At 40.4% G+C, this 27,544-nt stretch overlaps 1 protein-coding gene across 1 annotated transcript in view; it reads right to left on the bottom strand.

Annotated features, from left to right (window-relative positions):
- Positions 1–5,635: 5,635 nt before the first annotated feature.
- The window catches only part of LOC311520575 (uncharacterized protein), a gene marked incomplete at its 3' end in the record, with an annotated part of 75,089 nt that continues 53,180 nt past the window's right edge, over positions 5,636–27,544 (bottom strand). Inside the window, exons 25-37 of the mRNA XM_084628131.1 lie at positions 27,072–27,226; positions 25,967–26,080; positions 24,647–24,778; positions 21,712–21,843; positions 19,212–19,280; positions 17,922–18,097; positions 17,095–17,174; positions 14,820–15,003; positions 11,594–11,750; positions 10,499–10,683; positions 7,639–7,800; positions 6,523–6,667; positions 5,636–5,641 (exon numbers count right to left, since the gene is read on the bottom strand). Coding sequence (XP_084484257.1) covers positions 5,636–5,641; positions 6,523–6,667; positions 7,639–7,800; positions 10,499–10,683; positions 11,594–11,750; positions 14,820–15,003; positions 17,095–17,174; positions 17,922–18,097; positions 19,212–19,280; positions 21,712–21,843; positions 24,647–24,778; positions 25,967–26,080; positions 27,072–27,226 — 1,697 coding nt within the window. The remainder of the gene's footprint in view (positions 5,642–6,522; positions 6,668–7,638; positions 7,801–10,498; positions 10,684–11,593; positions 11,751–14,819; positions 15,004–17,094; positions 17,175–17,921; positions 18,098–19,211; positions 19,281–21,711; positions 21,844–24,646; positions 24,779–25,966; positions 26,081–27,071; positions 27,227–27,544) is intronic.

The raw sequence follows: 27,544 nt of genomic DNA, 5'->3' as shown, positions 1-27,544 counted from the left end.
CATTCATTCATACAAACACACACACACACACACACACACACACAGGTTCTGCAAGGTTGTTATCATAGTTACCAGCCTTAGAGTTGCTCATGCCAAGTCACTGGCCAGGTGGCCTGGACATGAGGAGGGAGCAGGGCCTTGTCAGATGCTCATCTGATGCTCCTGGAAGTTGGTTTGCAGAATCAGACCCCAAAGTTCTCACTTTTTAGAGTCTATTTTTATAGGAATTTCTTCCTATGCCAGTCTATGGGAATTGCTTCATCATGCTGTTACTGAATCAATCAGCAGATAGCACATTCCTGACGGGTCCAAGATGTTATCTTGTTCTTTGGTTCTCCCATCCTTGAGGCTGTTGGGTGGATTCCAGTCTGCCCTCCGGGGGGGGGTCCTCTGGTTATTTCCACTTGACGCCTTCTTCAGCCGATGGACACTGGATTCTTAGGCTGGCACCTCCCTGATCATTCAGTTATTATCCACACCAAGCATCCATCCACATACATCCTCTATCTCTATTTTAATCACAATTGTTAATACAACAAAAGGTCGGGGAGTCTCTGGGTGCTGTTTCTGTTGTTAGAGTATTGCTTTGAGTCTCTCTCTCTGTGAATTGCTTTGAGAACAGACTCTGTCTTAGAATGTACTAACACAATTAGCAGCTTGCAAGTTTCACACATAGAGGGAGAGAGACAGTACCAAAAACCAAGAGACCTCTTAATTAGTAATACCCTGGAATTTAAACTCTGGGGAATCAAACTCATTTGTGATTTAATACAGAACTTCTTTAATATGATCCAACAACAATAGCACAAGGATTAAGACAAGTGATATGGTAGATGATAACTTGTTTTTAAAAATGGAAGCACTGAGGTTTAATTTTTCGTAATTGTTTTTTGCTGATAATACTTTGACAGCTTTATTGTTCATGATAGCAAGGGCCAATGCATGAATTGTTTAGTTCATCAGACCCTTTTCCTGTGTTATTACCACTGGAAAAAAGTGCATCTCTAAATGGAAGAAACATATTACAGTTTGTGTATAACCTTTCATATAAAAAGTTAATAAACAGGATCTCTATTTTACATTCACTATTGATTAATATCAACAAACATGGATTTATGGTGATATTGATCATTATTTTATATCAAGATCTTGGTGAAGATAAGGCTTCACAGGCAAACATAAAGACAAAGTATGTGCTCCAACAGGCTCACAATTTAATAATAGACTCAAATGACTACTAAATGATAGCATACAATCGTGGGTGGCATTAGTATGTAGCAGCCCACCCACTCAGCTGGAGTAGGAGCAGTCACTCCACCAACTAGTTCTGCTGCAAATTACTGAGAGAAGCTTCATAATCTTTAGCATCCCCATGCTAGGAGAGAGGTTCCATAAACCCCATTGTGTGATTCCTAGCCAGAAAAGCAGCAGTTTAGGAGAAAGATGAGGGGGCACTCAAGGGAACGGGGTGAACTTTTGTGAGTACAGGCTAAGGTTTGTAAGCACCTCAAACGTACACATGAGGCTAAGTGTAAGTGGGTTTGAGAATCAATGAGATTATTTCACACAGCTCTACTCATCTGCTCTCCTTCCAGTTGCTGCACATATGAGCATCAACAGTTTCCAGATTTTGTTAAGTATGCCAGGAGGAAAGATTTTTTTCTGTTAGCCAATAATGGTGTGTCAGGAGTAATAGATTTTGAGAGTCTAAGGCAAATTAAGAAAAAACCACAGGCAAGCTGAAAGCATTGGAATTTGGCTTTATTCCAGGTCTCCTCCCTCATCATTCTCCTTTTCAGGAAACAGGGTATCAACAGTCAATCAGTGAAACACAGGGCAGAAATACAGTATCATCAGAACAAACTCTTATTGGCTGATTGGTGATTCTGTGTGTAAAAGACATGCCTAGCACCTTCTGAAAGACAATTCATCTTTTTGTGGATGTCACATTTAGGATAGTAAATTTAAACTACAGAATCATAGAATATCAGGGTTAGAAGGGACCTCAGGAGGTCATCTAGTCCAATCCCCTGCTCAAAGCAGGACCATCCCAACTAAATGATCCCATCCAGGGCTTTGTCAAGCCTGACCTTAAAAACCTCTAAGGATGGAGATTCCACCACCTCCCTAAAGTAACCCATTCCAGAATATATGCAGGCTCCATTTACTATGTCTAGAAAGGCCAGTAATGTAAATTAGATGATTGATGAAACATGACATAAGCCTATATATCCTGCCTAGTCTCAGACATGAAGGAGATGATGCAACAAGACTAAGACTAGGCAAATGTAATGCTGTCAGGGAACTCTGTCTTGTTTTGAACCTGAGATCCTCATATCTTCTCCAACTTATGTCATTCTACAAATTGGACCTGTAGGATGATATAACATGGAAAGGCTGTGTGGTGTGAAATGAATAAAGCAATAGACAAACATTAATTCAGTGGTGATGGGCCACTGTCAGTAACTATTACTATAATATACTATTTCACTAGACAAACTGACAATGACCAAAATGACACTGACTGGTGACAGCTTCCCACAAGCAAAGAGTGCATTTCACTGGGTGGGAGAAGCTAGTTGATGTTATTCCATGCTTCCCTGCCCCACATCCCAGGAGTGTTGTGAAGTTTAATTCATTAGAATTTGCAACTCTTTCAGATTCTCAAATGGAAGGACAAGTATTACTATTAGTGTATATAGAATGTGGCAAACACAACCTGTTTTAGGAAAAGAAGTAACAGCCCAAGGCTCAAATGCTGCTGTGGGGGATTAACAATGCTTATTAACCGTAAAACAGCCAAGAGACCCCAATCGGGATCAGGGCCCCATTATTATGGGTATTATATATACATACAGGTATTCCCTGCCCCCAAAGCTGACTTCATTGTGAGCTCTGGAGCCTTAGGCACCTTGTGAAAACCAGGTACATAATGTCTCAAGTTGGGTACACAAATTGAGGTACATAATATTAGTGGTCACTTCTGAAAATCTGGCTGTACAGCCATGGTATTTCTTTGTGTATGACAAAGATATCTAACAACAGCGGCAACAGATTATGCTTTTACAACAGTGAAATTGAGTTCATTCACAATTAAAATTTTTTAAACAATGCATTCATTTGTTGTAATCTTATAAATAAATTGCCACAAGTACACTTCACCTTAAACTCCAGCCTCTTAGGAAAAGGATCTTTTGTTAGTAAAATACTTTTAAAGCAATGTATTAGTCAGAAACTCTCTAAAGTACTACACTACTTGTCTGAAGTGCCACACTACTTATTCTTGAACTCCAAGGTTTGCTTTTGGTGCTTTTATATTGTTTGCTAACAGGCTACAAGAAAAATGGAAGGAGAAAAAAACCACACCTTTAGCACAGTTCATCTTGGCTATTCAGGATGTACAGAAAAAGAAAATACAAGCAAAGAAGCTAGGGAGAAAATTGCCCCCTCATCCTAGGGAGGAGCTGAATAGATAACACATGTAGAAGAAGAACTACACTGTTTTCCCCAGGAGATAATCTATTAATATTAATTATAGCAGTAGCACCTACAGGCCCCAACTGAGATGAGGGTCCCATTGTGCTAGGCACTGCACAGACATATAGGGAAGACAGTCCTGCCTGGAAGAGTTCACAATCTAAATAGACAAGAGAGACATGAGATTGGGGCAGGGACATGATGCAACTAGTCCCAAGTCTTGCAGCAGGTCATTAGTAGACTCACTAATAGAACTCCAGTCTCTGAATTCCTGGTCAAGCATATTAACCACTAGACTATGCTGCCTCTCTGTCTGGAGAAAGTGTCTTGTTTGTTCTAAATTCCTCACCCTTTCTGATTCTAAACCTAACAAGAGAGAAACAACTAGTAAGCGGGTTATTCATGTCTCCTGTGGCCAGAAACCATAAAAAAACAAAATAATAATTCCAATAAACAGCAAGACAAAAAGGCATGGAAAAATTATGTACTCATAATCAGACAGGTATTTACAGTATTACATTGTGACAAATTATTGAAACAGTTCACAGGCTTCACAATAGATCCTCTTTACTTAGCCTGTTCCGGATCAGAGAAAAGCTTTCGGACATATTTGAGGTTGTCAACATAGCTATATTGTGCGATGGATGGAAAACTCCCCAAATATGCATTCCGACTCCTACATTCAAACGTGCATCACCACAGTGGGGAGTAAAAGGGAACAGTTAATCAAACTGAAATCCTCTCTGCTTTGGAGTGTGGTTTAAAGATTATTTAGCAGCCAGTTCCTTAGACTGTTGAGATTTCTTTTCAGCCATCTAATATTTTTTGTTATGGTTTCCAGCACAACTTCAGTGATTTTTAGCTGTGATCCTTGGTCCTCCAGAGACTTAAAGAAATGTTTTACCTAGGAGACAGGATACTCATTAATGCCTTGGGAGTTATTTTTCGGAGAAAGGTCGGGTTAACATCTCGCTGCATTTAAACACCTGCTAGGAAAACGTAGGCCCAATAGCTGGAATTACTCATCCTGATGGTGGCTCCCTCAAAACTCAGGTGACATGCACTATGCTCTCCCACAAATCCTCTCACACCTTAGGCCAAGTACCCTCCAAAGAATAAAAATTAATTGTTAATACTAAAAATAAAACAAATATATATGTCTATTAAAAATTAACTGAAATATGTGGGACATTCGCCACCCTGACCACTTGATACCCTTCCTTCAAGCACACAGAGCCCCACTGACTTTGGCAGGGCTTTGCTTGGGCACAGGAACTCAGATGGGTCTTCCTGTAGAATTGAGGCCATGGATTGGATGTTATATCCTTCCCCCAACCTTCATCCATTTATTGTTGTTGCTGCTGTTTTTTAAGATAGTCTTTGTAGCAAGGAGCATACAATGCCCTCCCACATGCCTGTGCAGCAACCTCAAGTGTCAGCTCCTTAATCAGATATGTGGTTATGCAATGAACTGAACATGTTTTTTCCCCACATGAAACCAAAATATATAGACTACAGTACTGGCAATTACATGAATAGCCAAAGAATAAATCTCTTCCCATATGAACAGAAAAGAAATATGTGTAATACAACAAAGAGATCAAATACTTTTTCTGGACACTAAAATGTAACACACATAATATATGCAACTCTCTTCAATAAGTTACTTTGGAATGACTGCTAACTTTTTCAAGCTATTAAATGGATTTTCAACTTTAACTTAACTTTCCTTTTCATCACTGTAACACTGAAAGAGCACTTTCTCATGAGGGCTGTTCTGGACAGTTACGCATTTTTATTTCAGAGTAACAGCCGTGTTAGTCTGTATTCGCAAAAAGAAAAGGAGGACTTGTGTCACCTTAGAGACTAACCAATTTATTTGAGCATAAGCTTTCGTGAGCTACAGTTCACTTCATTGGATGATGCATCCGATGAACTGTAGCTCACGAAAGCTTATGCTCAAATAAATTGGTTAGTCTCTAAGGTGACACAGGTACTCCTTTTCTTTTTGCATTTTTATTTGTTAGCTTAAGAAATATGAGACTATATATTACCAATAAGTATTAATAGAAAGTCACAAACCTCTTCTAGCTTGTCTTTGGAGGAAAAGTGAGATGTAGAGCCAACAATAATAGTTCTTATAGAAAAAGAGGCTAATTCAAACCTGTAAACAAGAAAGAAAAACTATACAGTAATATAAACAATATACCGATATCTGAACTGCACCTTGTATCAGTACAGAATTTCTTTACTAGTCTCTTTCTCGTATGTGAATATTTTTTAGGTAAAGAACTGGACATGTTCATGGAGGATAGGTCCATCGATGGCTATTAGTCAAAATGATCAGGGACGCAACCCCATGCTCAGAGCAACCTTAAACCTCTGACTACCAGAAGGCAGGAGTGGAAGACAGGCGTGGGTGACTCCGTAACTGCCTTGTTATGTATGTTCTTCATGAAGCTCTGGTACGGGCCACTGTCAGAGACAGGACACTGGGCAAGATGGACCTGATCTGACCCAGTATGGCAGCACCTTTGTTCTTATGAAGTTACACAATCAAATTAAAAATATTTTATAAACATATCTCCTTAGCCATATGGATTTATAGCCACTGTAGACTATCAAACTGAAAGTGTTTTCTACTATCTAATTTGCTTTTCAGTATTTATGTTGTTTGAACTTCTCTCCATTTCTTCCAGAGGGACTATAAAAATAGACTAGTCAGTTTCAGCTTGTTTCTAGTCAGTTTCTAGCAGCCCTGTGCAAGCATGGGTCCTGTACCACAGCTTGAAGTGCAGGGCACATGCTTTCTCTCTAATGAAGAAAGACAACCACTACTGTGCTCATTAAATTGTCCCCAGAACCTTCAGGGTTACTTCTTTAGATCAAGGTGTAGGAGCTAGTGCTTTTAGGGACAACTTCCATAAATGTATCATATATAAAAAATAAGATAAGTGTCTTCTCTAGTGGAATAAATTATCCCTCTTTACACTCTTACTTGTCAGGATTTGCCACCAATGGTGGCTAAAGTAGATAAGCAAATACCAACTTTTTAAGAAGTCTGTTCCAGTTTTTTCTGACAAAATTCCAAGCAAGCCCCTGTCCCTCTGGATTTCTGGCAATAGCATGAAGAAGAGCTGCTAGATCCTGAGTCTTGATAACCTCACCTTCCATGCCCAGCTCAATTAACCTGTACAAATTAAAACAGATCAGACAGCTTCAGCTTGTTTCTACTCAGCTTCTAGGAGGTACTGCTAGACCACTACTTAATGCACATTTCCTTTTGATATTCAAACATGGGGACTAAATATAAAATAGGAGTATGGAAAATAATGTGCAGGGTGACAGTTCAGTGCTTTAAATATTAATTTGCAAGTTAACTAAGTGGTGCTACTATAACTTTTTCACATTATTGGAATAACTATACCATTGGCTTGTAAGTAATTGATTTTGATAGGGGCTTCTGCATAAAACCTAACACGGTAAGGCCCATAATCATCACGTAAAATGAGGTTCTTCTATTTTGTAAGAGGACTATTGGTTGCTCAGTAACTTCCAGCTCAAATCTTCTCAATTTACAAAGTAAAATGATTTATTTGACTTGCCAACCCTGTAAACCCAGAGTGTTATCTGAAAATCCTGGTGGAGTCTTTTTGGCTATTCATCCACACTAAAGATTCTGCATTCTGTAATTTTGTTGATGATATGCAAGCCAGAATAGAATCGAGCTCACTCTCCTGGAGCAGTATTGGCTCTGGAATGCTAACAAAGACTTGTTTTAGTCACTAATGTACTCAGACCTGACTGAATACAAACAGGAAACACATCTCTTAAGTGAGAACAATTCTTACATGGTCACTTTTCAGAACAGAACTACACTTCAAAGGATTCAAATTTCTTTGTTGTATGTACTGTATACATAGTATCTCAAGAGCTTCTTTCTAATGGCCTTTCATGTGTCATCAACATCAGGCCAAGATCCCTTAGGGTATCATCTCATCAATAATTATTTAGGAAAGTGATGAAGTAAATAAAAAAAATCTAGTTCCACATTTTCAATCCGTTTCCCACTGCTGTTGAGATTCTCACGATTCCATAGAGTGTTAGTGAAGGAACTTGGTATTGTTTTGTATTTAATAATTGAGCAAAGACTATTCTTACTTTGTCAGTTTTTCACAGTGCCTGCTGGTTGTTAAAGCATAGAGGATTTTGTTCTTTTCTGCACCTGACACTGAGAGACTATACTGCTTCAGTAGATAATTCCACCCTGCTATTGTCTGTGCTCCAACTGAGTAGACCGTCTTCAGAACATCTGCTGGAAGGCTGTGGCATCAAACAAAGAAGGGGAAAGAGAAGGAGGGTCAAATGACTTTTGTAGCCCTGGGTAGCTCTTTATCCTTTCTGTCTACACAGATATACAACATTCCAAGAGTCATACACCAAGTGTGTTTACAATTTATCTTTCCCAATGCTCTCCCATAAAGCTGCACTGAAGGACCTGGTAATGGTCAATTTTAGGGTTGTGCAGCATTTTCTGTAATTTTTTTTCCTGCCCATTTTCATGTCCCTGAAATTTCACAAGAAAATTATTTGGTTGCAAAAACATGCAAAATCAAAGATATTCATGTTACCATCTTAAAACAATTTGGGCCAGTTTTTTTCTGAAAGCATGAAAAGATTTTTCATGAAAATGGGCCAGTTTAGAATTTATTAAAGAAATTAGAAAATGCTTAGAATTTGGAGCATTTTATAGTATATTGTGAATATTTCACACATCTTTAGTCAAGACATATTTCCACCTAGAATAACACTCCAGAAAAAAGAAATGCACTTTTCACCTTTTCTGTGAATCTATGTATTACCAGGAAATAGCTAGCCTGGAGGGATTCTAGTAATTTTGGACACTGATGATATGAGTTCAAGTAGGATAAGACAAGTGATCAGATGAATAAGAAATCCTCTTGTCTGGAAGTCTATTCAATACTCAAGGAGTCACTGGTCAGGTGACTGATGATTTCACCAGCAACCCTGTCCCTAGTCTCTCCTTCTTGGGGAAGATTATGGTGAGCCAACTGTGACATTCACTCACTGTGTGACTTTGAGTGGCTGTAATTAGTACATGGGCTAGAACTTTTTGGCTCCCAGGCCTGTGTTTAGTACACTAGACCACACTCTAGGGAAGAACAGTACGTCCTTTGGATGGATGACAGAGCAGTGAACTGACCTATAAACAGATTAGGAGACTTGCATCATTCAACAAGGACTAGAAATGCTACAGTGTACTTATACTATTAAAAGGCAATGAGTTGTAGAGTCGGGGTATGGAAAAGGTCAATGAAAACATTTTGTTTCTTGTTACTGTATATCATGCACAAGCACCAGAAGTAAAAAAAGAAAAAAAAATGGATATAATTACAAAATAAGGCACAGGGGAGACTGGAAAGTGGACCTGAGAACTAATTGAGGTTCTAAATTGAGAACTAAATGAGAGACCAAGGAGAAGATAAATCCCATTACTGCCTGTTCACCGAAACTCTGGTGTTTTGAGACGTCATTACAGTACACACGGAGCAGCTGGGGCAAAACAAACTATTCCAAAGCACACAATATAATTAAATGTTAAACAAGCTATCAATTTATCCATCCACCCTCCCAATAACCTTGCAAAAATCTGTTTGCCCACCAACCCAAGGAAAGTTACTTCTTTGGATGGGCAAATAAAATATTAATAGTGTTTTCATGATCACCAATCATCATTGTGTAGAGCAGGGGTGTGGAAGTAATTTTCTGCCTGGGCTGGTAAATTTCAATTAAGGCATGTATTTATGGTATTTCTAGCATATCCATCAGCAGAATAAACCACAACTGTAAAAGTGTGTTATTTCTGTGTTTAACTGAGTAGGAAATGAAAGAAAGACAAGCACTAAATAATACCTTTAACTGGATTAAGACAGGAACACAGGACTATTGGTGGTAGATGAGTATATTTTGTATCAACTCTTTAGGTTACTCCAGTCAAATATGTCCCCTATGGCTTATCCATTTTTAATATCCAGCAGTGAAGCAACAGTGGGCATCCTTATGAATCAAAACATCCACTTTTACAACTTCTTATAGTGTATGGTGCTCATCTACTGTGGTGTTGGGGGACTGTATAGTACCTGGCTAGTTAGATTTAGTAGTTACATTTACCATGGTACCATGCCTGTGGAATTTTTTTGTCCCACCCCAGTGCAGTAAAGTCAAACATGGTAAGAAAAGGATTATATTCAGCCCCAGGTGCAAGAGGGGATAGGAAGGATGCATGATGAGCCTCCCACTTGCACATCCATGCCCGAGTTGGGAACAATGGTAGACCTTGCACTCATTCAAACTTCTGAATGCATGAGACTAGTGCCACTGCCAGAGCTTTGTTCTCCAAAGTGGATAAGAAGAGGTTGGGGTCATGGCCCAACAGGCCCTCTGCTGTGTACAAAGGAACTAGGAAGGCTAGACTTTGTACAGTGCACTCTTATAAAGGGTGCTGCAATGGACCCCCTCCCTGGAGCTCCAGCAAGCATTGTGCCTCAGACACAGTGCCTCCTAGAGTTACTAAAAGTGGTTATGCACCTCTGCCCCTCCACCAGTGCATGACTGAACTGAAGGGTCACAGCCAAGGCCTAAACTTTGATTTTCTTTTAGCTATATGGATATGTGGCTCTTTCAAGTCAGGACAAATGAATAATCCAGAGGCCCAGACTGAACTGAAAAAGCAGGAGAGAAAGCTCAGTGAGCGAAGTCAGTAGAAAGGAGCAAGCAGCTGAAAAGTAATTAATACTATCTAACCTATTTGTTGATACTATACTGTAAGTCACACACACATACTAGAGGAAAAGGTTATTCAGTGCGTTTTTCCCATTCCAGATTACAAAAAGTTTCCTATTCCAACTTTCCTGTAAAACCTTAGCTAGAAAAGCTGTACTGGGGTTTAGTTTGGATACCTAAGTGAAAAGGAATGTTAGAAAGCAGGTAAGCCATTTACTTTAACGTCCCACCAGATCCCATCCACTTGCTGAAAAGCTCATTTGCCTTCTGGATACAGGGAGGATATTGTAGTTCACACGCAAGCTTGAGGAGAGCAGAACGAAGCATTCTGTCAGAGACTGAGCCCTCATCACTCCATGTCTGCTTGTCAATCACTGGCTTAAAATGCTGCAGGATGTACCGCTGCAGAGAGAACAGATCACAATTAGGCCCTAGTGCCACAATCTATGTAGTGCTGTGTAACCGTATATAAACCTACTTTTCAACAGTTACCCAGTTGTACTCCACTCATTAGAGCTACAGTATTCAGAAGTCATATTCAAATCTGCTATGGTATCTACTCCCAAACACTGTTTTGGGCTGAGTTCTTTTAACAAAGCATGTCCACAGGGCATCTGCAGCTGAGCCAGCTGTGATCACATTAAAAAAACATCTGATAAGTGCAGTTCTGCTTAACACAACATAAGTGGCAACAATCAGGTTTTTACACATGATTACGGGTCTTTATGCAGAGTGAATAGGAATGCTGTGTCTCTCTCCCACACAAAGGACAGAGAAATTATTTATGTATTGGTCTCAAGGATCTTACAGCCTGTATTGACTTAACATAGGCGGGGGAGGAAAGCAATGAGAGCTTTCCTGCTCTTATTAGCCAGGCACCCTAGTGCCACTGGAATGCAAGCCCTGACGCCGCGCTACTCACTCGGTGGCAGCAGATTCATGGGGTAACTCCGACAACATGAGTAAGATCAGCTCGCAATGGAGCCGCAGAAACCACCGCCATGGGCCATTGGTGCATGAGTTGATAATGTGCAGAACGACAAGAGAGTGGAATAAGAACAGAAGTACTTGTGGCACCTTAGAGACTAACAAATTTATTAGAGCATAGGCTTTCATGGAATGTGGTGTTTAGAGCTTGGCTAGTTTATAAATAGAATCCTTCAGGAATTTGCAGATATTTTCCTTCTCTTTCTCTCTCTCAAGAGAGGAGAGGAGGACACTTTCTGAATACTAACTGAGTGCTCGTTCCATGTGTCCCAATTCCTTACAAATAAAATTTAATGACAAATATTTTTTCAAATTAAAAATGGACCTTAAGGTTTTCTGTGACATCAGAAATATTTCTTCTCTCCATCATGTGGTAGAACATTTCCAAGTAGCCCAGGCCTTGCAGAAGTACTACGTTACTGGATTCATGTCGGAGATATCGCATCAGATCAAGGGCTGTGTCCAGCGATAACCTTCCTGCACTGAAGAAAAGAATATATGCAAGCTCAAAAGGTGCACAGTTCATAGTTTTGTACTTCTCAGCACTTGGTCTCTGTCTCACTTTGCCCTGTCAAAAGAACTAAGGGTTGTAAACCAGGTGTGCTGAGCCATATTCCCAATCCTGCTGCTGACTAAGGACCCGATCCACTACCCACTGAAGTCAATGGAAGTCTTTGACTTCAATCGACACTGGATGAACCACTATGTGACCTTAGGCAAATCACTTAATCCAAGTTTGTGTGTGAGATTTTGCATCTTCAACATGAGGATAATTATTGTAAGACTTTTGGGACCAGAGTCATTTTTCTCTTATTTTTGGAGGTCTACAAACATAACAATAAAACTTGCCTGTCTCGCAGGGTGTTCTGAGGATTAATTGATGACTGTCTGAAGTGCTTTAAGTAAAAGACAATACAGAAATGGACATTTTTATTAAACTGGTCTCATGGATAGCAGGTATGACTGCCTGACCTAGTTTTCAGGGCTCTGTCATTTGCTTTGTGCCATACATCCTGTATTTTGATGTAGAATCTATGTGGGCTACTCAAGAGAGAGCATGAAATGTCATCTTCAGTTATTTGGTTCAGATAAACCACAATAGGAGGTCAAATCATTGGTGAGCTCTACATATGTCTTGCAGATACCCCTTTATACAGTATTCACAATTCCTTAAAATTCTCCACAGAACAACCAAAGTTATCCTAGGGATCCTCCATGGAGTCAAGAAGAACCACCCATCCATCATCATGGGTTGCCTCTTTCCCCTGTCAAAGCCTTGCACTCTCTCTTCACATGCTGTGGTCCCATTACTCTACCTAGCATTCTAGAGGGTGAACAGTCTTGTCTAATCATCTTTAAATTACCTGCCAGGAGGTACCCTAAAGAACAAGAGAGAGCAAACAGTTACAAAGAACTCAGCCAACGCAGCACTGGGGAGAAGACACCATAGTAGGGTTTGAGCATGACTTCTGAAGACTGTAGCTGTAGTGAGTGGAGTACAACTGAGTGACTGTTAGATTCACTGATGTTCATGGCTTCTGCCAAAATATCAGAATTAATGACTAAAAACAACCTCTGCAACCAAGTGTGTCAGTCTTTCTTCCACAATGCACCAAAGAAGACTGAGTTAATGGTATAGCCTTAGAAAGAACTGACAAATAATTATGCCCGACAAGGGGATTATCTGAGCTCCTGTGACTCCACTCCAAGTATAATTCTGCACTGTCTTCATGCACTTTGCCAAGAAAAGGATGCCATGTTCATGAAGTTCTACAAACTCTGCTTTGCCCATTTAAACGGCAGAAAGAAAAGGATCACTTCTCTACTATGACTTCAGGTGATGCATATCCTATCTCTAGCCATGTGTTTCAAGAATTAATGCTTATTTTAGAACAGTGTTCTTAGTTCTATACATATTAGATACTATCTTTACTTCAGACTTTTTATTAATTATATTTTCTTTTCTCGTCTACAAGGCGACAGAGTCCTGCACTTTTGAAAGAAGTTATTGGAGCAAGAAGCAGCAAAAGCATTACAGTATTTCATGTGACCGTTATCTTGTATCTAGGAACATATATGGGCCTCATCACCCTACTATCTGAGCACCTCCTGGTCATGAACAGATTTCATGGTCATAAAACACTGTGCCAATCCCATTATGCAGATGAGGAAAAGGGTAGAGTAAGTGACCTGCCCAAAGGCACACAGGAAATCTATGGAAGTGACCCTTCTCCGTGGACGTAACAAGTGCTACCCCACAGGCTGAGTGGAGACACTCACACCATTTAGCCATCACTCTAACCCTGCTGCCCCAGTGGCACAACACCACAATAATCCGTGAGTTCTGTGGGCTGTGTCCAAACTTGGGGAGTGGGGGATGCCTTACCCAGCTCTCTCAAACCTCCTTATTGGCCCTCCTCCTTGGAAATGATTCAAGCAAGCATGTGCAATTAAAATAGTGCACGAAATTGACAGCTAGCCTTTCTTTAAATTAGTTTTCAAAGACAGAAACCTGCTGTCCAAAATATAGTTTCCAGGAGGAATGCATTATTTGATCTTTCCCAAGCGAAGTCTTCGAAGAAAATTAAAAAGAAAGAGGTGGCCTGTCTTTATGGGAAAGAGCAATGAGCCCAAACCATAACCACATGCTGGTAATTGCCTTCAGTGAAATTAAGAGAAAGGTGATGAAGTGAAAGCCAAACAGTTTTTCCTCAGTCTCTCTGTATCTGGACTCTACACACCTATGAGGGGGGCTGTTTTGTTCATGGAGCATCACTTCAGGGTTATGCTTGACCTAGGAAAGCTGGGAAATGTTTACTCCTCTGCCCTTGCACAGTCTCTCTCACTATTAACTAAAAAGAAAAGGAGTACTTGTGGCACCTTAGAGACTAACCAATTTATTTGAGCATAAGCTTTCGTGAGCTACAGCTCACTTCATCGGATGCATACTGTGCATCTGATGTATGCATCCGATGAAGTGACCTGTAGCTCACGAAAGCTTATGCTCAAATAAATTGGTTAGTCTCTAAGGTGCCACAAGTACTCCTTTTCTTTTTGCAAAAACAGAGTAACACAGCTGTTACTCTGAAACCTGTCACTATTAACTGTAACTAAATATTGTGCTGTTCAAGGCAATCCTCCTTTCAGCCTGTAGGAGCGTCAGCACTATGTTCAGGAAATGAGTTCTGTGTCTTTGGCTTCTGGAGCCACGTCACAGAGAGTGGTACTAAAAATTAAATTTGAACGTGCCTGGCTCTTACTCTGATGGTCCAGTTTTCAACAGGAGCTTGCCCTCATGCTAACAAAAAAGTGACCCTGTGACTGGGTATGAAACTACTGCCAAGGGCATGTTCATACTGGTGCAAATTGTTAATTAGACACCTGTGTAAATGTCTGAATATGCAATCATCCAATTTGCACATGACACAGCAGTAAATGTGTGCACCGTAGTGGGTGCAGTTTAATCTTTCGTTTTGGCATACAGATCTTTGCTTCTTCCCTGTTAAAATTTGGTATTTTTTCATCAGATTAAAATAGGAAAGGTGTGTTACCTGACCAGTTGAAATCCATTGTGGATCAAGTTCACTCGGTCCTTGTGGCTGAAAAGAGTGTGGTTCTGATCCAACAGCTTAATGATGTTGTCCCAGCCATTCCCTTCATAGTGCACAATATAATAGCCATTCATGTCCACATTGAATTTCACCCAGGTGACCTCTCCCTCCAGTTCTAGTGTGTCTGAATGGGAGAGATTCACATGGAAATTTATTTTTTTTACTGCATATGAAAAATTAAAATGAAAGCACAGGCAAGTATTACAACTGTCAGTGGCTTCACCTGGGGAACTGTGAGATTTACAGAGAAGACACCTGAAAATGGAATTAGAAAGTTATTTGCTAGCCTGTAGTCCTCATACCAGAGAGGTTTTATTTTGGGGATTGTCCACACCAGACGTGGGCAAACTACAGCCCGCGGGCCACATTCGGCCCGCGGGACTCTCCTGCCCGGCCGCTGAGCTGCTGGCCTGGGAGGCTCACCTCTGGCCTCTCCCCCGCTCTTCCCCTCCCCTGCAGCCGCAGCTCACTGTGCTGCCGGCGCAATGCTCTGGGCGGTGGGGCTGCGAGCTCCCGGGGAGCGCAGCTGCAGAGCCCAGCCTGACCCGGTGCTCTGTGCTGCATGGTGGCGTGGCTGGCTCCAGCTGGGTGGCACGGCTGTAGCAACGCCAGCCACTGGTGCTCCAGGCAGCGCGGTGAGGGGGGGTTGGACAGAGGGCAGGGAAGTTCAAGGGGGTGGTCAGGGTGTGGGGGTGTGGATAGCGGTCGGGGTGGTCAGAGGGCAGGGGGGTTGAATGGGGGCAGGGGTCCCCAGGGGGCAGTCAGGAAGGAGAGGGGGGGTTGGAAGGGGCAGCGGGGGGCAGTCAGGAGCAGAGGTTCCAGGGGCAATCAGGGACAAGGAGAAGGGGTGGTTGGATGGGGCAGGGGCCTGGGGGGGCAGTCAGAAATGAGAGGAGGGGTTGGATGGGGCGGCAGGGGGCAGTCAGGGGCTGGGGGCCCAGGGGCGGTCAGGGAATAGTGGATGGGGCAGGAGTCCTGGGGGGGCATTAGAGGGCAAGAAGCAGGGGGGTTGGGATAGGGGTCGGCGGCCGGGCCACCCGTGGCTGTTTGGGGATGCACAGCCTCTCCTAACCGCCCTCCATACAATTTTGGAAACCTGATGTGGCCCTCAGGCCAAAACGTTTGCCCGCCCCTGGTCTACACAGTGCATTAGTCCACATCAGAGGGGTGTAAACTCTTGTATACACTGGCCTGTCACACATCAGCTGGCCTGAGTGGGCCTGTTGGCTTGCACTAACAGTTCCCTAGTACACATTAGTATAGTTCATTTTCAAACATTAGGGAACTTTTAGTGCACCTCTCTAGTGTGCATTAAAATGTTTACCCCTTCAGTATGGACTAGCACACTATGTAGACAAAGAGTTTAGATTGAGAATATTTCAACAGGTTGAGAACTCAGTGGGATTTATGGGATTGGTAATGGGAGACAGGTCCTTTTTCCTCTTTCTACATTGCTGGATCAAATCCTGTTTAGGCTGCTAGATCAACAGTTGTTGCCATTTTGAAGCTATTTGATGGCTTATGTGAAACTGGCTGGTGTTCTCTGTCCATTTCTCAGCAAAAAGACCAGTGACTGAATAGACTTGGGAACAAACTAAGGTAACATAATCCCTCCAAGTCAGGGTACCTTGCACAGTAGCTGGCCAGAGGCTGTGTGGAAGAATTTCCATTGCCAGTACAGGACCTCTCCCAAGCCCTAAATGCTCTCTCAATCTTTTTTTATTTGTCCCTACCTGTAATCATTTCCCAGTTTTGGCCGTGAAAATAAAGTTAATATTTGTGTGTGTTACTTAGAAGAAACTCTTAGAATTAAATTCAGTTCTTAAAGCCATCTGTATGTTTTATTGACAATGTTAGCAGAAACTCCAGCACCTTCCCCTGCGCCTCCTCCTCCCCCGCCCGTATATATTAATCTTTAGAGTAACATACAGGTCTGCCCACTAGCGTTTCTAGGAGAGCACCAGAAATTCTCTCTTGCAGGAGCTGCATCTTGTCCTCCTCAGCTAGAGACAAGAGCATGGTAAAGCAGGAAGGGGAAGTAATATAAAGAAGGGAACAAAGAGGGCTCCCCAGAGGGCCAACCCCCAACACATATCCTTAAAATTAATTTTGTTTAGGAAATACATTTCTTTTAATTGATTAGTAAAGGTCAACCTGTTGTTCAGTTAAGGCAATCAATTTACTGATTACAAAACCAATGATCAGAGTTCATTACCTGTTTTACTTTTGAATATGTGTCTGTGAACAGTGTTGGAGCTGCTGGTGACGTATGTGAGTGGGATATGCCAAAAATACCTGGGAGATAGAGAAAAAATACAATAAAGGAACATTTGCTTCCACAGAAGAAGATTGATTTACTTCATCTGTGTCTGACTAATCCTAAACTGGCGAGCAATAGAGAATGAGACTGAGTGCCAGAAATGTTAATCTTGGTATAACCATGCAGAAGTCCACACCAACACTAACGGAAATACCCCTCTCAATGAAGGATCACTTCTCTATCTGGGTTTGAAATGGCACTCTACATGCATATAAGGGAAATCTGCATATTTTAAAACACTAGCAGATCAGTTCTCTCTCCCACTGGATATTAAGTGTGTAATCCTCTCTTATAGAAGGGTAGCCTCATCCTACCTCCACTAGGGTATCAACCAAGAACACATTTCACTTTTCAGCTCTACCCTGTTCCTGTGGTTAAGTCCTCTACAGAGTTTCCCATTATATAAATTCTTGTTACATTTGCCTCTTATGTAGTCCTACCCTTACAGCCAGCTTCTGATTTGCTCCATGCCAGTAGCCAGGAAAGTGGACATCTGCTGTCCATCCTTGCCAAATCAGCAGGAACACTTGTACTATGCCTCGTTCACATACTTCATGTCACCTATTAATAAACTTACCTCCTGCCTCGGCTGACCTAATTATATTAGACAGTAATAATGTAATATCAAGCTGCCAGAATATCAGGTACCTTTTTCTATACTGGAAACTGCAGCAACAGAACAAACATAAGTAGTATTATCAAAGTAAGGTAAGTGTAGATACCTTGACTGCAGGTTAGCCCATTCAGGGTCTTCTTCAAAAACACCCTTAAGAAAGCGCTCCTGTCGCAATCTTAAGGTGTTCCCTTCGCATTTAACAAGAACCAGTGGGATCCCTTTCTGAAGCGTCCAAGTGTTCATCATCTCTTCAATCTCTGTAAGTTTCCCCATATGACTAAACTGAAATGACCATAGACAAACTATATTCAGTGACACACTTAAAAGTATCTCCCAAAAATAAATCTGAACTCATTTGGGTTTGCAGGCCAGAGAGCCAGTGCTGGCAATCTGATAGACTCTGGTTTGAGTTTTGGTTCTGGGAGCTAGCCAGGACTAAATGAGCAGCAACTTTACATGCCATTAAAGAAACCATAATGGTTCTCCCTGCGAGAGCGATGGTTATATACAAGACATCCATTTAACAAATAATGGCAAAGATGGTAAAGCTTTTACACTGGGAAGCTGTTACAGTAAGAATGCCAGTACGGGTATTTACATACATCTACAAATTCTAAAGAAATCCTTGAGAGGCATAGGTTTCCCAGTCCATCTTCTCTGCCTCCAAAAGACAGAAAGTTTTGTTTTGTTTTTGATAAATCTCCTGAATGTGTCTCAAAGAATAATCTCATGCCTAAAGCACAGAACTGGAAGACAGTAGAACTGTGTTCTGTTCCTGGCTGTGCCATACACTTCCTGTGTGACTTTGGGCAAGTCACAATATACCTAGCAGCAAGTCGCAAATGGCCTAATTTTCAAAGGTGCTGAGCAAGGCCACTAACCAAAATTTGGACCAGATTCTTGGATGCTTTGTGGCCAAGCTGTGCTGATACACCTGTATATTTCTGGGGTATTCCAGAATAAAAATGCATCATGCAATAACGTCATTCAGAAAAAGTCTGTGGTTCAATTTATTGACCAATAACATACTGTCCAGCACGTAACATACAGTGGGATTTCTTTAGTTCAAAGCCATTCCTTTCTCCTAAATTTTGGCTTGTTTTTGGTTTTTTAATTCACTCTTCCTCACTGCAACCTTATCTCTAGTGAGGAAAACAAGTGACAAGATCCACTGCTCTATAGTTTAAGTCCAGGAAGTGCATTTACTAAATGCAGCATATTTAGAATTGCTTTCTCCAGAGCCTGCGTGCATCAAGTCAAGGGCAAGCTCAGCAGTTGCCAGTCTGAAGAACTGAGATGCAAGATTTGTTTACTAAGCCCTAGAGTCAGCAGCAGGACATCTTGTCATATCATCACCTTGTCATTCTAGTGTTTTATCTTCTAACAATTTACTTACTGTACTGCTAAGAGGCCTGGAAGCTGTATAGCAAAAGTTGCCAGAAGAGAAGTCACTTTCAGAGCAGGTCTGTAAAACATAAAAGAAATGTGAATCCTGACACACGACATATATTTAGAAGAGTTTGTTTAAAAAAAAACAACAACAAAAAACCAATAATACAGCTAAAAGAGACCAATCAAATAATTTAGTAAATCTGAAGGTACAAATGCCACTCACTAAACAAAGGGCTACTAATGACAGACCCTCATCAGTGCTTCTTAATCTCTCATTTGAGCATATTGAATAGGTATGTTTGTGCGTAGATAAATTTAACAGTGACAGACAATATATCTGATATACATTAAATTTTTCCCATGTTAAATTTGTGCTCTTATCAATATTAAAGGGGAAAAAAACAACTTAAGACCTTTTCAAAAATACCAAAAATATACAATAGAATCCTTCTAGTCAGCACCCAAATAAACGGCATGTCTGCTTAATTTGGAGGATTGCCAATGAACAAATTCAGTGTGATGATGTTCAATAGCTAATTAATGGATTAATGACACACCTTGGGCTAAAACTGTGGAGAGAATTAGGTCCATCATTGTGAAAGGTCTGTTTGTTACATTTTGTCCTGTCTGAAAGACTGTTTGCAGCTGTTTACTGCTATGAACTGGTGTTTACGGGCATAAAAGTGTATACCGTGCAGACTTTGGTTCATAGTATGCTCCTTCCCACTGAATTATGGCAGCTGAACAAATCAGTATTGAATTAATACGGAATTTAATTTTTTTCAATTTATTTTGTTCAGCGATAAAGTAAAACTGTAAATAAGAGAGCACGAGAGAGAAATAAAAAGTAAGGTAACAATGTTTATGAATGCAGCTCTGAGAAAAAAGGGAAGAAATTAAAGATGAAGATGTTTGATTCACCACTGTATTTTTGCAGTTTTAAACCAGCATAAGCCCATTTAAAAGTACCATATACAACTAAATAGATCATCAAGTTACACACCACTGAAAAACTGGAGTAATGCAGTGAATCAGGCCTCAGATGGCAGAAGAATGTACTTATATGATAGGGACTCATTTTTAACAGATCTCCAAAAATTAGACCGCAAGTTTTGTAGGTGCACTAATTTTCATACAACCCCCCTATGTGTATGATAATTGTTTAAGTAGGTGTAATGGTGTGACTGCAGTAGTGACCCCTTGTGGATGTTCTGAGTGCCCTGATGCGGCTACGCATCTCCTGGCAAGGAGGAAGAAGTCTCTGTCTTCAGGCTCCACAGAGGGAGCCCCACCCCAAAATGCTCTAAAACACAAAAGCAAACATAACTGACTACTGGGCCATCCCCCAGTGTTCCAGTTGTGGGAGAGGCATTCTGCCCTTTCCTTCAGGCTTGGTTCCCAAACAGTCTCTGCTCTGTGCATAGCTTGCTCCTTGAGGTCTTGCTGATCCTACCCAGTGGCATTACAGAGACAGGCCTGCTAGGCAGAGCAGTCACAAGTGAAGCTGCCTTTCTGGCCAGTCAGCCCTGAACTGCACCAGGCTCTCTCCTTTTATTCCTTCTCCAGGTGTAGCATTGGCTGCAGGTATAGCGGGGTGGGGCTAGCTGGGCCCAACGTCTCTCCTTAACTCCTTCTCTGCTGGTGTGGGACACTCTGCCCCATCACAGCAGGCATCTGCCATTCGGATTGGTACATGCAATTGTAGGGTTTGTGAGCAAAGTTTGCAGATGCATTTGCATCAGACTGGTGAAAATTTGGTCCATAATTCAATCCTTTGTACATTTTCCAGCATGAGCAGTTCCTGTGAGCCTGTGATAGTTGAGACAATCACTTTTCCATTTCCATGCGTGTCTGTGTTGCTGTATTAGAGTTTCATACTACTCATGTCCAGCACCCACTATTCAAGGAAATTTTGACCCCAGTTCCACATGATCCCTAGGGAGGTGGTAGAATCTCCTTCCTTAGAAGTTTTTAAGCTCAGGCTTGACAAAGCCCTGGCTGGGATGATTTAATTGGGGATTGGTCCTGCTTTGAGCAGGGGGTTGGACTAGATGACCTCCTGAGGTCCCTTCCAACCCTGATATTCTATGATTCTATGATCTATAAGTATATGCCTAACTTTAAGCATGGTGAAATCAGTGAGATTTCTTGTAGGCTTAAAGCTAAGCATGAGCTTTGCTGGATTGGGGCTAGGGTGGTGAAAGATAACGAGAGAGTTGTAGGCCCCATTCTTGTAATGAGCTCCATGTGGAGGAACTCCTGAGCCTGCGTGGAGCTCATGTACTGGGCCATTTATTTGGAATGTGCTGGGGGTTTTTCAGCACAGATGGGATCATCCAGATTATTTTAATGTAGTTTTGGTGAAGGCAACTGAAAAAAAATTGTATGCAGTATAATCACTAATACATTCCTCTATTAATTGCATATAAAATCCAAATTCCCTATTTGCAGCTACTGTATACATGGATATAATACAACATATTTCAACAAAGGACAGAACTTGCATTGGCCATGCTGTTCCACAAGTCATCATTCTTTGCATTCCTATAGCTGTACTTCTTCAAGTAGTGAATTATTCCTTTCTGGAACACCACCTCAGATAGGAAATCTTGGAGCATCTTCAAAATACAAGCTCCCTAAAATAGAGAAGTAGGAAGTATTCAAACAAATGATTTTACATAACGTTCCTATGAGCACGACTTGTTTAGCCAGTGATGGTTAAACTGAGAGCTTAAAGTGTATTGCTAATGTGGTATGAATAAAACAATTGCTTCAGCAATATGTACTGAATGTTTTCATTAGTCAGGTGAAAATGGGTATTCAAGACATGATGCCCAAAGACACACTGGCTGGCTCCTTGAAGCATTCTGAACTGCCACAGCTACCATGGAGACCTGTTGAGGTCAGGTCACTGGTATTCTTTAGCATAGCATAAAGGTTTTGAAATTTATTTGTAATATTATTATATTATAACTTTTGCCAGTGTCTGATTTCAGTGCTGTCATATTATGTGAAAGGGTATCCCAAAGAAAGTGGAATTGTCCCTATGGATAATAACCAAGTTCTGTAATTTTGTATCTGACAGTGGATTCTATAGACAGAAAACTGCAAACAGCTAGAGGTCATTAATGACAAAATTTCAGTACCAGCAAATGGATTCTTGTTATTTGCAGACGTATTCATTGACTCCAGATTTTAGACCAAAGAACAGTCATATTACAATAATGGGCACTAAAATTCTTCCTCCTGCCTCTGTACGCAGCCATATTGACTCTGGTTAATCTTATAGTTAAGGTTGTTCTTCAACAATATAACTAATAGAACTTGGCATTTCATTATGCTTTTCATTTGAAAGACCTCAGAACTCTTTATAAAATGTAATTAATTAATGTTAGTACTACAGAGTGTTCATGCATCCACATGTTTGGGCAACTAACTAATTTAAAAAGCTATTAAAGAGGATGATTAATAAACTTAAGTCAAGAGTTCCACACAAATTCACATTAGTATTCTATCAGCTTCCAGTGGGGATCAGATACTGATCTGACTTGGTGAAAGAATTTAGTATCTAGAGTAAATGCCAATTCTGTTTCACATGGCGTAAAGTAATTTCTTCTGTTGCTTTGGGTAATAACTATCAATGAATCTGTAGTTTAATATTGTTAATATAAAGATCATAGAAGTACACCATAAAGCAAGTAATGTTGAATGTTTATTACTACTACTATCATATGTATTTAAACCTCATAGAATTCAATGTCCCCTGCTTTGGTCTCTGAGTGTATTCAACTTTAATCCTAAACAGTTGATAAATACCCAAAATTATATTGGGTATTGGCCTTATTCTCTTGGAATCCCCAACAGAATCTCTGCACTGGAGCTGCCAGTTCTTCTGCTCTTCCAAGCAAAGGCAGCCTGAAGTTAGCTAAGAGCAGGACCACTATGTTGACTGGAAAGCCTTCTTGACTTCATCTGTATTTTATACATCTCAAAAAGCACTTGGGCCTTGTCTACATGGGACAGTTAAACCAGGACAACTTAATGTGAATTTAAACCAATATAGTTTTAAAAGTACTAACTCTTCTGTGGACACTCCTATTTTAGTAAAGGAGCCACTTACTTCCAATGATCTTAAATCTATTGAAAATCAGTTTAAGTGAAACTAAAAGAAGCCACACAAACCAAAATCCACACAATCTTTTGCATTGACTTAAACTGTATTTTGTTCAATAACTGGTTTTAGTTAAACTCATGCAACTTTCCTGTGTGGCTTACCCTGAGAAGCCAGAGTAGGCTTCAGCTTTAGCTGCTGTTGCAAAATAATAAATAAATAAATAAATAAAAGGGATGAGGGGCATCCTAATAGCTACATCGGCAGCCTGTTTTCCTTCAAGAGTACTTTATAAGAATCAACCATATGTGTTAGCACGACTATAGAGCCACAGATTATATGATTGGATTGTCCATTTTACTGCTCTTGTTGTGTGCACTCTAGTTTAAGCTGTTGAGATGGGATGGCAATTAACATATACATACTGGAAGGTCAAACTAGTAAAATATTATATATCATATAAAATACACCAGATATTTCAATGCTGATGCAACGTTTCAGGGGATCTAAGGAGAACAGGAAACAGCATAATATGAATCCACACCTACTATGATTGGTATAAGAAAGTAGTCTACTGCCAAATCACCCCATTCTGGTTCGTGTTTGCCTTCTATATTCATGATTTCTCTTAAACTAAAATCAGAATGTGCCTTCACTAGTACAACTGGAAGGATAAGTTGTATGTTACACTTAACTCTTTGGTGAGGCAAATACTGCCCTCAGGGGCGTATTGCAGTAGGCTGAGGAACTGGTATGGTTCTGCTATATGTGGGTTGGGGGCAGGATCAAGAAGCCTATGGAACAGCCTGTCCACACCCTATATGCAACATGAAGTGAGGTTCCATCCATAGCAATATAGAGCTGTGTGTTGAGTCGGCGCAGGATGCGACTACACTGATGCACTGGCCAACACTTCTACAGATGGGGGAAGGAATGCTGCTGGATTGGAAGGCTAACACATCACATGAGATGCAGTAGGGTCATGGAATGACATAAAGGGAAGAACTTTAATACACACACAACCCTTGTGGAACTCTCCCTCACACAGTCCATATATTCAGACCATACGTGGGCCAGGATTTCACCCTAGTTATCATCTAGTAGTGGGGAACCCTGGGTGGCTGGAGCCAAGGGGTTAGCAGAGTGGAACCATAATAATTAATCAATTCATGGGAGGTTAGACAAATGCAGAGAGCTAATGTCAAATCTGTCATCATACTGCAAGATTCACAGTTTTCCCTCCGAACAACTGGTGTTCAGGTTGCTCAGAATTTCAAGTGTCGTGGCAGCAAAAGATCTTTTTGCATTTATGAATTGATATACAGTACCTTGTCATAGGACACAGTATCAAACATTTCCTTTATTTGAATAGGAGTTTCTGCTGGGTTGGAGATTGGATGAGATGAATTTAATGAATCCCTTGCAATTGCACCAAAACATACATTCAGAAAGTAATCCTCCTGTGGGATGTACAGACAGTTATCACCTTCTAGACGTGATATGGATTCAAAGAGATAGACACTACATGGACAAAAATAAAACACAGTACAAAGACAGAAATGTTCATGCAAAAACCTCTTCCCTGGCATAATGATCAAGTGCGACTCCTGTACAGAAAAGATTCCTGATATATACTGATATATTTGCATGACATCTGAAAAACCTAAAAATTTGCAAACTTTGTTTGCAAGAGGTTTTTTTGCAATCTCCAAAATTTTAATTTCTAACAAAAATAGACCTGGCACAAATTCCCAGATCCAAACTCCCCAATATGTCAGTGAAGATAAGGATCATCATAATCCAAATCCAGATCCATAACTGGCCCCTATTATAGTGGAACATCAGCTCTGCTGTAGTTAAAGGTAAATCTTCAGAAAGGCCTGAATCCAGTTTTTGAGTGTTCATAATTCACGTCAGAATTTTTCAGATTGCGTCTATACTCATTTCTAAGGGGAGCAAAAGGTTGCTATATGCTAAACCACTTTATGAATATAGTTTACAATAGATTCTCTATGCTACATAGATACATATATGCATACATTTGGAATATTCGGCTAAATGCTATTCTAGCTGGAACAGCAAACGAGCAGTGTGTGCCAGCATAATCCACAGTTGAATAAAGACTGGTGACTGGAAATCATGTACACAGAATCCAAAAATAGCCAGGCAAATTCCGTTCAGAATTTCAAGATAAATTCACTTTTGAGTGGAGAACAAATATGAGAAGTTTTTGCCTAAAGTATAATTTTTTTCAAAAAAGTGTTTAAGTGCCAGAAAATAAGGATCTAAAAAAATGCCTTCTCAACCATAACTACATTGTTGCAAGGGCCAGAATGCAATGTACCAGATAGCCTCTTATCTTTTACTGCAATTCTTTTTATAACAACAAAATTGCTTAGATTTAGGAAAGAGAGATGGAAGAAATAGGGCTTAAAAGGAAAACGAGACTAAATTTTACTGCAAAAATGTGCTTACAGACCAGGAATCAATTCTGAAGATATACTGCTGTTCTAAGCTGCAGATGCTCTCTTTGCTAACCCCTTTTCAGACAAAACATTTTGTTGTATTTTCCTGGTAGTGACCTGTATATAATTTTTCATTAGCACCCAACAGAGAAGAAGGATTAGCAAGATAGCTGTATTACTTACAATCTGCAGCTCTGAGTACGTAGCACTAACAGAAACCAACTCCATGAATCTGGCAAAACCTTCATTTAGCCAAATGTCATTCCACCATTCCATAGTAACCAGATTACCAAACCACTAAAAGACAAAATCTCAAGTAAACAAAAGGAAAATGAAACTTGGCAATTACTATACTTAGAAAGGGAGCTTTTATCTTAAGTTCAGGCACATCTATGTGCTTTATTAAGATCAAATTTGATTTATATGTCAAAGAAAATTGAACAAAGGAAGGACAAAAAGGACAAAACCAGAATTTCATGAAACGTGATGGAAATCTAAGAAAGCTGGATTTTTATTTCTGAATCTATATGCAATTTTTTAAAAAGCTATTCTGTATTCTGTCACATTTTAAATCAAAGGAAGCAAAAGATTGAAATGAGATGAGGGATGAAATATCTTCTTACTCCTGGGAGTGGACCCTCTAACTATCATTGCAGCATCTTATTAGAGAGTGTAGGAGAAACTTAGACTCCCGTTGCTTGCTTGCTGCATCTGTTCTGTGAATTAATTGAAGGCTTCATTTTCAATGCTATTTGATTCACAATTACATTCATAGTTATTCTCCTTTTTTACTATTTTTTTAAGCCTTCACAATAAGGAAAGTCAACATTCGCTAATACATGCAGCCGCCACAAGAGAAGAGGCCTTGAATTTAAATATTTGTAAGTTGACAAGGTAGCAAGAATTGTCTGGATTCTTTTTTCTAAAGTTAATGGACCAAATTCTGCTTGCATTTACAAAGGTCAATCTGGAATGACTCGTCTGAGCTTGACACTAGTGTAAGGGAGAGCAAAATTTGTCCTAAATAGTTCCATCTAGCACTCTAAATGCTGCTGCAGAAAGGTGCCTAAATAAATACCATTGATTACTATTATTATTATTACTATTCACAATCCTTCTCCCTTGTAAGCCATTTGTTCTCTTGGCTCCATGCATAACATTAACTCTGTTAAAGCTCTTTAGATTGTCTATACTTCAGCCTTGGCTTTAACTGCCATCTCTACATAAGTGCCTTTTTTTTTCAGACTTGCAAAGAAAGAAGTCCAAGTTAAATACAAAAAAAAGTTACCTGATGTGCTAACTCATGGCCTATCACCTTTGTGACCCACAGTTTGTCGAATGCTGAGGAGGTCTTGGCATCATAGAGCAGTGAAGTCTCTCTATACGTGATGAGACCCCAGTTTTCCATGGCTCCTGACTGGAAATCAGGGATAGCAACAAGATCTAAGATTTAACATAAAACCTGTGTTATTACTGAGTATTAACTTTTCAAGCCCTTTGTTGTTAACTAGTTCAATGGTCCATGTGTTCCTTCCCAAACTCAGTGCAATCACTCCCATTGACTCCAGTCAGACCTCCATAGGAGAAAGAGAGAAAAGAAGTGGGAAGCCAGGAGCAAATCAACTTCAGATTCCTCTTCTCTGAGCATAGCTAGCAGTGGAGTAACAAGAGTTCCTTTTCACTGGATAAGGAACTGTACGCTGGGTAAATAAGCGTTACGGGCAACAAGTGTTTGCTAACAAAGCCTAGACTAGTGTACGA

This window comes from Lepidochelys olivacea (genome assembly GCF_965140295.1).
Source record: "Lepidochelys olivacea isolate rLepOli2 genome assembly, chromosome: 5".
NCBI lineage: Eukaryota > Metazoa > Chordata > Testudines > Cheloniidae > Lepidochelys > Lepidochelys olivacea.
This window is presented reverse-complemented; position numbering and strand designations above follow the sequence as displayed.